Source organism: Phyllobates terribilis, unplaced genomic scaffold (genome assembly GCF_046119375.1).
Source record: "Phyllobates terribilis strain yellow unplaced genomic scaffold, ASM4611937v1 Scaffold_3__8_contigs__length_932513732, whole genome shotgun sequence".
NCBI classification, from domain to species: Eukaryota; Metazoa; Chordata; class Amphibia; order Anura; family Dendrobatidae; genus Phyllobates; species Phyllobates terribilis.
The window spans coordinates 351,672,822-351,690,477 of NW_027362763.1; the positions used below are offsets into that span (position 1 = coordinate 351,672,822).

General features: G+C 41.4%; 1 protein-coding gene across 1 annotated transcript in view; it reads left to right on the forward strand.

The window, feature by feature from the left end:
• LOC141259365 (solute carrier family 12 member 9-like) overlaps positions 1 to 16,606 on the forward strand; it is a 304,002-nt gene extending 287,396 nt beyond the window's left edge. Inside the window, exons 11-13 of the mRNA XM_073675250.1 lie at positions 7,108 to 7,282; positions 9,968 to 10,114; positions 13,176 to 16,606. Of these exons, the coding sequence (XP_073531351.1) occupies positions 7,108 to 7,282; positions 9,968 to 10,114; positions 13,176 to 13,996 (1,143 nt within the window). The 3' untranslated portion in view covers positions 13,997 to 16,606. The remainder of the gene's footprint in view (positions 1 to 7,107; positions 7,283 to 9,967; positions 10,115 to 13,175) is intronic.
• Positions 16,607 to 17,656: the final 1,050 nt, after the last annotated feature.

The following is a 17,656-nucleotide window of genomic DNA, read 5'->3' on the forward strand; positions in this document are numbered from 1 at the left end:
TAGACGTGGAAACCTCCTCTCACGGGTGACCTCTTTGGCGCGCTCCTGGAACCGGATGTCAATCCGGGTGGCAAGTGTTATTTAGTCGTCGAGAGTGGTAGGAATGTCCCTACCGGCGAATTCATCTTTAATATGGCCGGACAGACCCTCCCAGAAGACAGACACCAGGGCGTCGTTATCCCAGGCCAGCTCCGAAGCAAGGGTACGGAACCGTATGGCATATTGGCCTACGGTGAGATTTCCTTGATGGAGGCGTAGCAGAGACGATGCGGATGAGGTCTTCCGTCCGGGTTCGTCGAAGACTTTCCGGAAAGCCGTGAGAAAGGCTGGCAGGTCGGACACCAGGGGGTCTCCTCTCTCCCATAGAGGATTTAGCCAAGCCAGAGCCTCCCCCGTGAGGTGGGACATGATAAAGGCTACTTTGGACCGGTCAGAGATAAACTGGTGGGACAAAAGTTCAAAGTGCAGGGTGCACTGGTTTATGAAGCCCCGAGCTTGAGCGGAGTCACCTCCGAAGCGAGGAGGTGCAGAAAGCCGGGGTCCAGGGCAGGATACCATGGTATTGGTGGGCAGCGGCGCTGCCGGGTTGCGAGTCATGACACTAGCGGTGGTAGCTGGTGGAGCAGTCAGAGTGTCCAGGCGAGAGTTGACATTCCGCAGGTGACTCAGGATGGACTCCTGTTGGGACCTCTGACGGGACAGTTCATGACATAGATCCGAGAGCGAGGGAGCTTGGGTGCCACCGGGTTCCATGGCCCGAGCAAACTGTAATGGGTCTGGGAGGCGGAACCTCTGAGCAACTATACAAGGGGGCGGTCCTTGTAAGGAAGCGGGTGGCTCCCAGGAAGACGGGCAGGTAGTCACGGCAAGTGACAGGGACAGTCTCTGGGTAGAAGGGCAGGTAGTCACGGCAAGTGACAGGGACAGTCTCTGGGTAGAAGGGCAGGTAGTCACGGCAAGTGACAGGGACAGTCTCTGAGTAGAAGGACGGGTACACACGGCAAGTGACAGGGACAGTCTCTGGGTAGAAGGACAGCAGGCAGGTGGCTGGTGAGCTCTCCCAGGTGAGCGGGCGAGAGTTTTTGGACTGGCAGGTGGTCACGGCAAGTGACGGCAGAGCCTCCAGGTAGGCTAGCAGGCAGGTAGCAGGTGAGCGCTCCTAGGTGAGCAGGCAAGAGTCTCTGGACAGGCAGGTGGTCACGGCAAGTGACGGCAGAGCCTCCAGGTAGGCTAGCAGGCAGGTAGCAAGTGAGCGCTCCCAGATGAGCGGGCAGGCTGGTCCATAGACAGACTGACAGGTGTCGGAAGGCTGACCGTCGGACCGCAGGCTTGCAAGCAGGTAAACGGATATCTGGCAGGTAACAGGCAGGAATCTGGCAGGTGACTGGCAGGTAACTGGTAACGGGACCTGAGGGCTGAAGCAGAGTGAAGGCTTTGCAGCAACATTGCTCGGGCACCTCCATTTTGGAGGAGGTGCCTTATATATGGTGAAGTCCTCCGGCCATTGGCCGGGAACTCCTTAGGACGGCGCGCGGCCCCTCTTAAGAGAGGGTGAGCGCGCGCGCGCGCCCTTAGCACTGTGGCCGGGAAGCAGCGTGTGGTGCCAGCAGGGCGGGAGGAAGACGCCGGGCACGGAGCGGAGAGGTGAGGGGAACAGCGTCCCTGCCTAGCAGGAGGCAGGGACGCCGACGCTACATATATACATACATATATATATATATATATATATATATATATATATATATATATATATATATATAATATAATATAATATAATATAATATAATATAATATAATATAATATATACACACACAGTGCCCAAAAAAATAAAGGGAACACTCAAATAACACATCCTAGATCTGAATGAATGAAATATTCTCATTGAATACTTTGTTCTGTACAAAGTTGAATGTGCTGACAACAAAATCGAACAAAAATCATCAATGGAAATCAAATTTATTAACTAATGGAGGCCTGGATTTGGAGTCACCCCTAAAATTAAAGTGGAAAAACACACTACAGGCTGATCCAACTTTGATGCAATCTCCTTAAAACAAGTCAAAATAAGGCTCAGTATTGTGTGTGGCCTCCACGTGCCTATATGACCTCCCTACAACGCCTGGGCATGCTCCTGATGAGGTTGCAGATGGTCACCTGTGGGATCTCCTCCCAGACCTGGACTAAAGCATCCGCCAACTCCTGGACAGTCTGTGGTGCAACGTGATGTTGGTGGATGGAGCGAGACATGATGTCCCTGATGTGCTCAATCGGATTCAGGTCTGGGGAACGGGCGGGCCAGTCCATAGCTTCAATGCCTTCATCTTGCAGGAACTGCTGACACACTCCAGCCACATGAGGTCTGGCATTGTCCTGCATTAGGAGGAACCCAGGGCCAACCGCACCAGCATATGGTCTCACAAGGGGTCTTAGGATCTCATCTCGGTACCTAATGGCAGTCAGGCTACCTCTGGGTAGCACATTGAGGGCTGTGCGGCCGTCCAAAGAAATGCCACCCCACACCATTACTGACCCACTGCCAAACCGGTCATGCTGAAGGATGTTGCAGGCAGCAGATCGCTCTCCACGGCGTCTCCAGACTCTGCCATGTCTGTGACATGTGCTCAGTGTGAACCTGCTTTAATCTGTGAAGAGCACAGGGCGCCAGTGGTGACTTTGCCAATCCTGGTGTTCTGTGGCAAATGCCAAGCGTCCTGCACGGTGTTGGGCTGTGATCACAACCCCCATATATGGACGTCGGGCCCTCATACCACCCTCATGGGGTCGGTTTCTAACCGTTTCTGCAGACACATGCACATTTGTGGCCTGCTGGAGGTCATTTTGCAGGGCTCTGGCAGTGCTCCTCCTGTTCCTCCTTGCACAAAGGCGGAGGTAGCGGTCCTGCTGCTGGGTTGCTGCCCTCCTACGGCCCCCTCCACGTCTCCTGGTGTACTGGCTTGTCTTTGATAGCGCCTCCAGCCTCTGGACACTAAGATAACAGACACAGCAAACCTTCTTGCCACAGATCGCAATTATGTGCCATCCTGGATGAGCTGCACTACCTGAGCAACTTCTGTGGGTTGTTGAGTCCGTCTCATGCTACCACGAGTGTGAAAGCACAACCAACGTTCCAAAGTGACCAAAACATCAGCCACAAAGCATTGGTACTGAGATGTGGTCTGTGGTCCAGACCTGCAGAACCACTCCTTTATTGAGGGTGTCTTGATAATTGCCAATAATTTCCATCTATTGTCTATTCCATTTGTACAACAGCATGTGAAATTGATTGTCAATCAGTGTTGCTTCCTAAGTGGACAGTTTGATTTCACAAAAGTTTGATTTACTTGGAGTTATATTCTGTTGTTTAAGTGTTCCCTTTATTTTTTTGAGCAGTGTAATATGAGTTTCACTTTTTGCATTGAAGAACTGAAATAAATTAACGTTTTGATGATATTCTAATTTAGTGAGATGCACCTGTATATTCCAGTTGTATTAGGGACTTTCCAGTTCATAGTATTCCTAATATTTCTGATGTTTTTCTAATAAATACTAATAGGGTATGTGCACACGGTCAGGAGTCGCCTGCGGCCCAGACGCTGCAGACTAGCCACGTGGCTACCAACCTCATTATACAGATGAGTGGCGCCATTTTTTTTTCCACATGCGGACTTTCCTGATAGATGTTAGTCTGTGGGGAAAGACCACATGCGGACATGCTGGAGAAATTGACATGCTGCGGGTCTGAAAGACTTTCCGCATGTCACTTTCCGCGATTGATCCGCAGGTCCACAGAGACGCATAGTGGACATGGGATTTCTATAAATCCATCCACTATGCTGAAATATGTGGCCGCTGCGGGTTTGACGCTGCATAAACACACGGCTCCTATATTCTGTTGGTTAAGTGTTCCCTTTATTTTTTTGAGCAGTGTATATATGTATATATATATATATACGCAACCCCTGGCAAAAATTATGGAATCACTGGGCTCTTTCAGTTGTTTAATGTTGTTGAAAATAAGCAGATCACAGACAAGGCACAAAACTAAAGTCATTTCAAATGGCAACTTTAGGGCTTTAAGAAACACTAAAAGAAATCAAGATTAAAAATGTGGTACTCAGTAAGGGTAATTTTTTTCAGACCAAGCAGAGGGAAAAAATTATGGAATCATGAAAAACAAAGGCACAAAAGAACACTCCAATACATCACTAGTATTTTGTTGCACCACCTCTGGCTTTAATAACTGCTTGCAGTCTCTGAGGTATGGACTTAATGAGTGACAAACAGTACTCTTCATCAATCTGGCTCCAACTTGCTCTGATTGCTGTTGCCAGATCAGTTTTGCAGGTTGGAGCCTTGTCATGATAAGACAATGTCTCTGCACGGTCAGACACAGCCATTACACAATACAAAGCACGGGCACATTAGTAAGATTATCTCAGCACAGGAACATTTTATTTAAACTCATCCAATTGTGAAACTGATTATTAGTCCAAGATCTATTGATTAAAATAAACTTTCGTTCTTGGGAAAACCCCTTATGGTCAGTGTTCATGACTCCACTATAAGAAAGAGACGGGGCAAAAATGGCATGCATGGCAGAGTTCCAAGATGAAAACCACTGCTGAGCAAAAAGAACATAAAGGATCGTCTCAGTTTTGCCAGAAAACATCTTGATGATCGCTAAGACTTTGGGGAGAATACTCTGTGGACTGACAAGACAAAAGTTGAACTTTTTGGAAAGTTTATGTCCCGTTACATCTGGCGTAGAAGTAAAATAACAGTTAAATATGGTGGTGATAGTGTGATGGTCTGGGGCTGTTTTGCTGCTTCAGGACCTGGGAGACTTGCGGTGGTAAATGGAACCATGAATTCTGCTGTCTACCAAAAAATTCTGAAGGAGAATGTCCGGGCATATTTTTGTGCCCTCAAGCTGAAGCGCACTTGGGTTATGCAGCAGGACAATAATCCAAAACACACCATCAAGTCCACCTCTGAATGGCTTAAGGAAAACAAAATTAAAGACTTTGGAGTGGCCTAGTCAAAGTCCTGACCTTAAATCCGATTGAGATGCTGTGGCATGACCTTAAAAAGGCAGTTCACTGGAAGTTCAACATGGCACCTCATGGCAAAGAACTCTCTGAGGATCTGAAAAAAAGAATTGTTGCTCTACATTAAGATGGCCTAGCCCATAAAAAGATTGCCAACACCCTGAAACTGAGCTGCAGCACGGTGGCCAAGAAAGATACAGGGGTTTAACAAAACAGGCTCCACTCAGAACAGGAATCGCCATTGTCGATCAAAGAAGTTGAGTGCACATGCTCGGCATCATATCCAGAGATTGTCTTTTTAAAATATACATACGAGCGCTACCAGCATTGCTGCAGAGGTTAAAGAGGTGGGTCAGCTGGTCAGTGCTCAGACCATTCACCGCTCACTGCATCATATTGGTCTGTTTGGCTGTAGTCCCAGAAGGTAACCTCTTCTAAAGATGATGCAGAAGAAAGCCACAAACAGTTTGCTGAAGACAAGCAGAGTAATTACTAAGTCTTACTGCAATCATGTTCTGTGGTCTGATGAGACCAAGATAAACTTATTTGGTTCAGATGGCGTTAAACGTGTGTGGCAGCAACCAGGTGAGGAGTACAAAGACAAGTGTGTCTTGCCTCCAGTCAAGCATGGTGGTGGGAGTGTCATAGTTTGAGGCATGAATTCTGCCAGCTGTGTGAAGCTACAGTTCATTGAGGGAACCATGAATGCCAACATGTACTTTGACATCTGAAGCAGAGCATTATCCCCTCCCTTCGGAAACTAGGTCACAGGGCAGTATTCCAACATAATAATGACCCCAAATACACCTCCAAGATGACTACTGCCTTGCTAAAGAAACTGAGGAGAAAGGTGCTGGACTGGCCAAGCATGTCTCCATACCTAAGCCCTATTGAGCATCTGTGGGCCATCCTCAAACGGAAGGTGGAGGAGCGCAAGATCTCCAACATCCACCAGCTCCGTGATGTCGTCATGGAGGAGTGGAAAAGAAAGCTAGTGGCAACTTGTGAAGATAGTGACCTCCATGTCTAAGGAGTTAAGGCAGTGCTTGAAAATAATGGTGGCCACACAAAATATTGACACTGTGGGCACAATTTGGCCATTTTCACTTAGGGGTGTACTCAATTTTGTTGACAGCTGTTTAGACATTAATGGCTGTGTGTTGTGTTATTTAGAAGACTCACCAAATTTACACGGTTATACAAGCTGTACACTGTACACTACTTTACATTGCATCAAAGTGTCATATCTTCAGTGTTGTCCCATGAAAAGATATAATAAAATATTTACAGAAATGTGAGGGATGTACTCACTTTTATGATGTACTGTAGTTGACCTTTTCCAACACCTCATAAGGTCACTTGGTAAGGAATTTGCTCTCCACTGTGGGGATTAACACAAGTACCCGATCCCCAGGAATAAATTGTGTAACTTGAGCCTACTGATTATGCCCCCTGGATTTTGCCTCTTGGGCTTTGAGGAGGCACTCTTTTACCTTGCCTCACTTTAGTCCCTCAACACAACAGATGATTTTTCCTGGCCACTTGTGGAAAACAATCGACTCCCTGCTCCTGCAGAATACCATTTAGCTTACTTACATTTTTCAGAATATCTTCTATCATTAAGTCCCTGAGTCCTGGGACTCCTCCAGACCAGGAATTTTGGCTTCAGGGGATGCTCCCTCATCCTCCTTTCTAGCCAGTACAATGAAAGGAAATTCACCATTTACATCGTGACCTTGTTAACATGCTAGTCATAGCTATCCAGGTGCACCTAATCCAGGACCTGTAGTGCAAGGATTTAACTGAAGTCTACCTGGCTTGTCATTAACTAACTTGTAAAGCTACCAAAAAGTTTTATGCTGATTATGGACATATAATAACATAGGGTAAACGTTATAATAGAAAAATATTTGCAAAAAAAAAAAAAAAAACAGTATACGCAGGGAACCCTAAACCATATCAATATTTGGTGAGACTTCAAAACCTTCTTTCTGTGTATGTGAAATATCAGCACATTATTGTGTATATATAAGTTGCTCTGATTTCTACATTCTGCAGGTGAGAAAGTACCTTCTTATGCTGGATGTACGGAAGGATCATGTCAAGTTCTGGCGCCCGCAGATCCTCTTGCTAGTGTCAAATCTCTGCAACCACAAAAACCTGATAAGCTTTGCAAACGATCTGAAAAAAAGCGGCCTTTTTGTTCTGGGACATGTAAATTTGGAAGAATTAGGTTAGTAAAGTTCATCAAAAGGTTACATTTTAATTTTCTGTATTGTCATCTGGTAAGGAGCATAGGTACATTAGTCATATATTGCTTGCATTGTGATGTTTTTGTGTAAGGCCAGTATCAGTACATTGCACACCTGTACCTTCTATGTTGGCAAAGCCGGTTGTCATTAATATTCTGGCTAACACAGGGGGGCTCCTATGTAAGCAATGAGAGCCAATCTTATACCTGTGTCACCTACACATTGTAATAAAAGTGCAATATACCACGGGCATTAGTGTCCAGCGGGGCTAGGGCAATTCCAAAAAATGTGCGCATGTTGACAACATCTTATCAATGCAGAGCTCCAGTAAACGGCAGTAGCCACTGGAGACATGACTGCTTACTATGTTGGACTATTAGGACAGACACTGATTACTTTCTTTCTGACAGAATAAAAAGAGACTTCACTTCTCCCAAGTTGCCATGGCGACATTGTAAGATAGACTCAGATCTAAGGTTAATAAGCAGTGTTGTACGGAAAGAACATTAAAAGGGTGGATTTGTATTTCATAAAGTGCTTTTCATTTTGTGACCACATTTAGCAAGTCATTAAGCAGAGTTGGCACTTTAAGAGAGCAAATTATATCTCCTATTTAGAAGGTAGCGTTCCCTGGACCTCAGTTATTGAACTGATCATCCTTTGGGGACATGGGTCACTCTGATAATAATCAGTTCCTCTGTGAATAATGTTAGGTGGAAGTAACAGAGTAAAGAAATGCTAGATGATGTACAGTACATTCTCAACACATGGCCCAAATGCACATTAGACTGAAGTCAGACAAACCCACTGATATTGTCAGGATTGGCCAACAGTCTAATGATGGCAGTCAGATGATGTCACTGGAGAAAAGGCTTCAGCAGGTCAGACATGCAACAGCCAATCCCTTCGTTCTCCGGGAAATAAGCCACTGCCAAAGGAGTCTGACAGCAGCTTTCTCATTGAGAACACAGAAACGCTTGCCGAATAGAATGTTTGTGTACGGCTGACATGAAAGAGCTGTCCGGCAGGCGATCAGCCCACAACTGTCAAACATGTATGCGAGGGCTTAAGAGTAGTATAACTAACCGCAGAAGCTTTTGATATTCTGAAAATATTTTGAGCTATTGAGCTTCCATAGTTCCTCCAGCTCTGAAATATATATAATGAGGTTTTCATGATTAATTTCATATAAAACATATTACACAATTTACTTATAGCAACTGTGCAAATGATGCTATTAATTAAGATGTACGCTGGCCTAAAATTTAAACTAAAGCTTTTAATATGGACTAAATCAAGAAATATTTCTACATATATTTTGGATTTTTTAATAAGATTACAAAAAAGCACTGCGAGATAGGATTATTCCCTCTAAGGTCTAGAAGCTAGTGAATATCCAGTAACAGACCGGTCTACTGTTCAATCTAAAGTCTACAATCTAAAACCACATCCAATAAATATTGCCTTATAGCCCCCCCGAATAATTATTTATACCGCAGCAAGGCTGTGCTACATAGCATCCAAGTTAAGGGGTTGTCCGGGACTTTGATATTGATGGCCTATTGTCAGTAACTGGAAGATGAGCCTCTGTACACAAGAACAGCCACTATACATGTATGGAACTGTGGGGCTTTGATTCGGTACACTGTTTACTTCTGGTCGTGGTACCTACTGACAACTGATCAGTAGGTAGTTGCGGGTTTGGAGCCTAACTGATTTGATGTTGATGGTCGATCATAAAAATAGACATAAATTTCAAAGGCCTGGACTATACTTTTAAGAATGTAGACATAGAATCATCTCACAATACGACTCCTCCTGGGTCGTCTGTTGGGGTGACCGGATAATGGTGACATCTCTGGTGCTCTAAGGAAATTAAAGGGTTAATGTAACAAGTGGCTTATGTTAGTAAAGGGTATATTAATAACGTATCCGGTTTAGTAATCTGATTAATATCTGCTTCAGCTATAGAATTTGATCATGTCATGGTTAATGGAAAGTTTTCATGTGCATTAGGGTGGTGAAGAAGTTAAAGCCCACTGCGGCAGTGGATAAGGTTACTAAATTAGTAACCATCAAAATCCCTGATGGTCTAGGGCAATAAAAAGTTTGTCTTCCTCCCTGATAGGCAAGGCTACTAAAAGGGTTAGCATCAAATTCATTTTGGTGTAAGGCCATGAAAGGTTTCTATCTCTAAATCCCTGGTTATCTAGAGTATCAGACAGGTCAATTGTCAACATTCCTAGTGGACGGAGAAGAGGTTATTATCAGTATCCCTGGTGATCTAGGCCAGAGGAAGGGTAATGTTTTATACCCGGTGAGTTATTCACCTCTCCTTCTTCCAAATCTGCAATTATGGCAGGTCGAATAATTCTCTTTCCTGGAAACAGGACTGTTATTCTGTAATTGTTCTCTGTGGTGGGGGTCATGAATAGTGCTTGAGCGTGGGTTCTTTGGGTCTCCTCATATAGCAGTCACTGTGTCCGATGTTCCCATTAGGGAGGCCCTACAGTGTTTTTTCTTAATGATTATTATTACCAGGAAATTCTGCAACCATTGTAAAGACTTGGCTATTCTGCACATCTATGGATATCTTCTATTCATATGTAAGGCGAATACTTTACAACTTATGTTTTCTGTTTTTTTTCTTTGTTTCTTATTTGCAGATGTGTTGCCCTCTGATCCTCTTCAGGCACAAACAGATCTCTGGCTGCAGCTGGTGGATGAGCTCAACATCAAGGCGTTTGTGAACTTGACATTATCAGACTCTGTGAGATATGGGGCTCAGCAATTGCTCTTTATTTCTGGATTAGGTAGGTTTTCTATTTTCTATAGTAATTGTGTTTTTATCCCTGACGTTGGCCTATGGTTGGTTTGGAACTGTCTGTGCAATTAGACTGAGAATGTCAGATAATAGTCAACCCGTTCAGATAAACTGGATGGGATCATTATTTGATGGGAATAAAAATCCTTCTCATTTCACTGCTGAGGTTGTAAACATTAATTATAACTGTGCTTCTATTACAATAGTTGGGATTGAATTTGCTTGGATAAAAACAATCTATTTGTTAAATCTATTCTAACCTTATATGACAGCATTCCAATAATAACCATCATAATCCCTTTTTTGTCGGCTACACTGAGCTGATTACCCGCGATCTATCTGATGGCCCATGAACAATTTTGTACGTGAAAAATGTAGTACCATGCTCATATTAGTGTTGTTTATAGCGCCTCCTTTGAAAGTATGAACGATTCATTACATTTCTAGATACAGGTGCATCTCACAAAATTAGAATACCATCAAAAAGTTAATTTATTTCAGTTCTTCAATACAAAAAGTGAAACTCATATATTATATAGAGTCATTACAGACAGAGTGATCTATTTCAAGTGTTTATTTCTGTTAATGTTGATGATTATGGCTTACAGCCAATGAAAACACAAAAGTCATTATCTCAGTAAATTAGAATACTTTATAACAGCTTGAAAAATGTTTTTGAAATCTGAAATGTTGGCCTACTGAAATGTATGTTCAGTAAATGCACTCAATACTTGGTCGGGGCTCCTTTTGCATCAATTACTGCATCAATGCGGCATGGCATGGAGGCGATCAGCCTGTGGCCCTGCTGAGGTGTTATGGAAGCCCAGGTTGATTTGATAGCAGCCTTCAGCTCGTCTGCATTGTTGGGTCTGGTGTCTCTCATCTTCCTCTTGACAATACCCCATAGATTCTCTGAGGTTAAGGTCAGGCGAGTTTGCTGGCCAATCAAGCACAGTGATACTGTTGTTTTTAAACCAGGTATTGGTACTTTTGGCAGTGTGGACAGGTGCCGAGTCCTGCTGGAGAATGACATTTCTATCTCCAAAAAGCTTGTAGGCAGAGGGAAGCATGAAGTGCTCTAAAAATTTTCTGGTCGATGGCTGCACTGACTTTGGTCTTGATAAAACACAGTGGACCTACACCAGCAGAAGACATGGCTCCTCAAACCGTCACTGATTATGGAAACTTCACACAAGACCTCAAGCAGCTTGGATTGTGTGCCTCTCCACTCTTCCTCCAGACTCTGGAACCTTGATTTCCAAATGAAAATTGGAACTCTGGGACCTTGAGGAGTGTGTCATTGACTACCTTCTGGACATCTATCAAGTCAGCAGTCTTCCCCATGATTGTGGAGCCTACTGAAGCAGACTAAGGGACCTTTTTAAACGCTTAGGAAGCCTTTGCAGGTGTTTTTTGTTAATTATTTTAATTTGCTGAGATAATGACTTTTTTTGTTTTGTTTTCATTGGCTGTAAGCCATAATCATCAACATTAATAGAAATAAACACTTGAAATAGATCACTCTGTTTTAATGACTCTATATAATGAGTTTCACTTTTTGTATTGAAGAACTGAAATAAATTAACTTTTTGATGATATTCTAATTTAGTGAGATGCACCTGTATGTCTCCCCATGTTAGAAAAGTCCTATTTTTTTTCCTACCTACTTCCATTACTGAACCTTCATGCCAACTATTTGCATATTTCGAAGAGATAATAAGTGTGTGCCAGGCTCCGGGTAAAAGTGTCTGTAGATTGTAGATATCTTTTGACCAAACTCTTGACCCCCGTATTCACATGAACAGCTGAGCATGCCTATGTTTTCAGTGGGGGGAGAGGAGTAAGCCATTGCTAAACACATCCGGCATGGGATATCTCTTGGGAGAACAAAGGGATTGGTTGTTGAAATGAAGTGTGCCAGATCCTTCTAATTCCCAAAATCTTATAAAACAAGATTAAATGGAATCTTTCATTAAGTTTTTGTCACGTAATCTGAAAGTAGCATAATGTAGGGATAGAGATCGATGTCACTTACTGGGTTACTTGCTGTAGTTTTGATAAAAGAACTTTTATCAGCATATATAGATTATCATTAGACGACTAGTAAACCTGCTGTCGTGTAGTCCTCCATATTCTTGTTCTTTTAATAACCTCAACCCCACCACAGATTGGCGGCTTTCTTTCTATGCACAGTATACACAGAAAGCTGCCAATCAGTATTCAGAGAACTGGTAGATCTGCAGCTCATGAAACAGCGATTTTATCAAAATGACAGGAAGTAGCCAAGATAGTGACCCTACACCACCCTGCTCTCAGATGGGAGGGCAAAAACTTGGCTACAGATTTCCTTTAAATCTTAGTATCAAGCTTAAACCTAGTAAGACTGCCTATTAGTACAAGCAGTGTTCCTGCAAAAGTGGTTGTGTTTTTGTTGCATATGCGAATAGTTTTTATTACCACAGTTTTCTCCTTTGATATCAATGAGGAAAAGCTGCACAAAAACCACGATGGGCATGGGAAGGTGTGTTTTTATTCCTTAAAAATGTAAGATAGCCCTAGATGTGTGCAGTTTTTTTTTCAATTTTCATTTACATTTATGTAATATCTGAATCCAGCAGAAAAACAGCAGTGAAATGAGTTAATACAATTATAGGCAAAATTTCTACTATTTCTCCATAATGCTTTTTAGTGTGAAGCGTTTTTTTTTTGCACGTAATCATCTTTCTGTTTATGCTGCTGTATTTTTATATATTGGTGTTTTTTTTCAATTAACGTAATAAATATTTGGGTAGTATCACATTTCCAACAATGAAGGTACCCTCCAAAGAAATTGTTTTCTCTATAACCATTGCTTCTGTAAAGTGTCTCCTCAATCTATAATACTGAATATTCATTTACTGACTAATATATTTCAAATATTCCTTTCCCCAGAATCATTATACCAATATCTCATATTCCCATAACCCTGGAAAATACACACATTATGAAACGTATACTTTATTGCTGGAATGTTATTGATTTCTCGGGGTCTATGTTGTTGTGTTCTGCAGGTGGAATGAGGCCAAACACTGTTATCATGGGGTTTTACACCCGTTCCTCAACAGATGAGCTTCTAAGGAATGAACCTGAACCTGACCAAGTTAGATCACACCCATTGATGTATACTTCAGCTGGAAGGAAGCATGCAACTGAAAACTTCTCTCCCTGGGAATATGTTGCCATTATATCAGATTCTATTAAGATGTCTAAAAATGTTGTGCTAGCAAGATACTTCTCAGAGTTTGACAAAACTAGTATCTGCAGCCAGAAGGGTAGAGATACATATATAGATGTGTGGCCATTAAACCTTCTGCGACCAGATAGTGCCACATATGTGAATACATGCAGTTTATTTCTTCTTCAAATGGCCTGTGTCCTGAACATGGTAAGATCTTGGAAAAAAGCCAAGCTGCGTTTGTATCTCTGTGTAGAGAGGGAAAGTGGTCTTCATGGCCAGGAAATTAAACTGAAGCAGCTACTAAAAGACCTTCGCATCAAGGCGTCCATCCATACAGTTGTGTGGGACACTGTGGTTGCTCTCCATTGGCATAAGCAGGTGGCAGGAAACTCCGAAGCTTCTGGAGAATCTTACCTGAACTTCCCAAACAACTCAATAAGGATATCAAGTGACTATTTAGAAGCTGTGAATCAGATGATTCTTGACCAAAATCCCAACTTGCCTCCAGCCGTCAGATTCTTGTATCTACCTCGCCCACCTGCAGACACGTCTGTCTACAACAAGTTCCTACATCAGGTGGAGAAGATAAGCAGGAATTTGGGACCAACTTTGCTTATTCATGGGGTCACTCCTGTTACAAGCACTGAGCTGTAATGTATCTGTAAACTTGATCTGAACTTGTCTGTTGGTTCAAAAAACCCTAGACAATTACATGCCAGAAACAATTCTTGTGAGCTCACTATAATTCACCCTCTGAGAGTCTAAATCACTGTGAGGAATTTAATTCCATTCTGTCTTACTTGATATTGCTTGTGAGATTTTTTTTTGAGGTTACCTTTGATGGCACCTAGGCCAACAGCAAAGAGTAGGTGGAAAGGTTTATTCTTTCAAAAGGGTTGTACTAGATTATGAAAACACGGCTGCTTTCTTGCTTCTCTGGTTTTGCAGCAAAGCTCCATTGAAGTGAATGGAGCTCTGCTATAAACTCACAAGCAACCTCTGGATAGGTCTGGTGCTGTTTTTAGAAGGAAGCTGCCATGTTTTTTTAATCATGTCCCACTCCTTTGGCTGAGTTCACATGTTGAAGCTTGAACAAATACAGAAACTAAAATTTGAGGTATTATTTCCTCTTGCTTAGCTTAAACTGGAACTTAGTAATTTTGTCAAATATAAAGGCTACGAGTATATGTATTAGCGTAAATGATAGCTGAATTCTAAATCTGCTACTAGTAGACATGTGTATAACACTCCAGGGATCGATGACCACTAAAGCACAATTATGGACTGATGCAGACCAAGAGACGAGGTACGCTTAGCTTTTGATATTTTCAAAATTTCAGCGTTGGGCTTGACTTCTAAATAAAATACTCAACACTCACATTGCTAGTGCCCTTTATCGCTGTCATCATAAGCAGTCGCATTGAATTAGACTTTTGTTTTCCTTTGAAGAAGGATATTTACACTGGATATAAATGATGAAAATTCAAAGCACGTCCCAGAAGCTTACCACCCTTTTTTAATGGACCAAAAGGTCTAATGTGTCTATGAAAAAGAGATCTCTTGTAACCTTAGATTGGATTGATATGTGATACGAGTGTGGATAATGCCTGGAACAGACTCATCTTTTTCTGATTCTGATGATGTTGCTGCCTCCTTATGGGATAATTACATTCTCATTCGAGACTCTGTACTAAGCTCTCTTAGTTTTGTTAATTTCTCTTGCGTCCTCCACTAAATCCTTTTTAACTTTGAGAGCTCAAGAATACAGTTATACCCAACAAGTATTTTCTGCCTTCCTCCTCCTCCAGCCTTCCTGACAATAGTAGTTCTAGCAGTCTTGACTCTTTCTTTTCATCAGCATTGTAACTTATTGTTCAAAGGAGCAATGCAGTCATGTATCAATAGTATCGAGACTCACAGATTTTACATTGTAATAAACTGGACATCCGCCTATTATTTTATTATAATACTATCATTTCTATGAAGGTTTTTACCTGTAAAACTCAATCCTGGCTAAGTGCCTATTGATCCTTATTCTTCTGTTTATCTTTTGTAAACACTTTGATCTACTAACAATTTCTCAATACAATAGTCCAGAAGAACATTCTCATAATATAGAGGCTGATTTTTCAAGACTAGTGTAGTGCACAATCATACTACACCAGACCATTGCTGAAATACAAGGCACCGAATACATTAAGAGGTATGCGCCTGTGTGTGCCGCGCCAGAAATGCGCCGCCCCAAGTTTGCCCATTTTGGCGGTGCTCAGAGTCAAACTGGCGAAATGTATTAAAAGTCACTATTTTTGTGCAACTCCCCGTAGTGCCATAAATTGTGACTTTACAAAGGTTTTACGACAGTTTTCTGGTGTAAAAGCTTTGATGAATCGGCCCCATAGGTTTGATAAACACTATCTCTGGTTGTGGGCAGTGTTCTGATGTCAGTCAATGTATGGTTATGACCAAGACTGACATGGTTCCCAAGTTTGAAAATCATAAAGTTATTGCCGTCCATTTTATTTTTTTAGAAAATTTTGTAAAATGTACAAGCCTAAATCTTCCATGCCTTAAGTCACTCTTCATAGAACGATATGCATCACCCTCAAATCACTGACTCCAAACATTACAAGTAAAGGAAAGGAAATGCTTAAAATTGTTCAATGCTACTAAAGAAAATTGTAAAGAAGGTTTTTGAGATGTTTCTGTCAATTTTTCTAATATGTAGTCACAATACAGAATTTTACAAGTATATATGCTCACTTTATTACAAGTATACTCAGCGGTACAATAGTTTTTTGCAATATTATATGCCTGCTTTTGCCAAATGTACTTAGTGTCATAGCCAGTAATTTACTTTGCCAAAATCTAAGATGCTTCTATTTTTTTTAATGACTGAGACCAAATCAAATATGCTTATGATTTAGTTGGACTTCCTTAGATTTATTTGTAAAACTAAATGCAGACTTGCAAAAATGTATAATGGTTACATTATGGATTGCATGGATATTATGTAGGTCACCAGTATCAATTGTCTACATTTATCTGTAGAGTTTTAATTCTCTTTTCAGGTTTTATTGTACTATACCTGATATTATGTGCCTTATGACAACCATTGCAATACATTCATGTCAATATTGTGGAAGATGTTTAGTTTATAAAATACCTATACCCATTTTCACTGTCTTGTAGCTTATTTTTTATTCTGTATTCAGCAAGTACAAGGTGGAATTTTTACTTCTTTTTAAATTTGTATATTGCAAGGTTTATTTTCTAAAAATAAAAGGTCTACTTTGCAAAAATTATGCAAACAAATGACATGCGTTTAACAAAAAGTTTATATTGAATATTTTTTTCTTTTAAAAAAAAGTTACTTTTTCTGTTCAAGTAAAGTGTATGAAAAGGAATAAGGATGGCATATGTTTGTGCGTCATACCATCGACATACATAGAAAAAAAAAAGAATACGTCTCTTTTATGTTTTCGAGCATAAAGCCCTCTGCTTGAAAATAAACTCTCCTTGATGTTTTGTAACAAAAAAAATACCAAAATGTCACACTTTGGCTTATATTTTGTCCGATCAAAAACAATGGGATCCTTCAGGCATAGGTTCCAATACAATAGGATATAAGAAGTGTTATAGTGACAAAGCCTTACAGAAGCTTAAACCCTTTATGCCCTGTAGCTTAATAGTAGCCGTAATCACTGAGCGGATCCTTGCTGTGTACTGCCATATTAATATGGTGCACTGATAGTGGTGACATAGAAACTCTTTAACCCCTTAGGTGTTGCAGTGGATATATATGGCATCTAAGCAGTATTATGTTCCTGTGACAGGAAGAAAGAGTGCTAGTGCATTGCAATGGCCAGTGGAAGCCTAATATTGACCAGCAGTTCTGCCTTGTATGTACAAAAGGCCTAGTAGAACCTGTAAGAGGCAGGACCTAATAGGCTTACCTATCTGTGTAACACAGACAGGTATAATACATTGTAATAGAGAAGAACTGCGGTGTTTTATAGAAAGGATTAGAGGATTGTAAGTCCTTTAGTGTGAAGTGAAAATTATAAAGTTTTTTGATTATATCAAATAATAAAAACAAGAAAACTACGCATAACTGCAAGCATAACGAACCATTTGATAAGCTTAATACACTATTTATCCTGCACAGTAAACATTAATATATAATGGCAGAATTGCTGTTTTTGTATATCATTCTTCACAAAAAAATGGGAAGTTAATGAATAAGTCATATGTACCCCAAAATCGTGCAAATCGAAAACTACAGCTACAGTAGATTTGAAAGCTATAAGCTGTCGT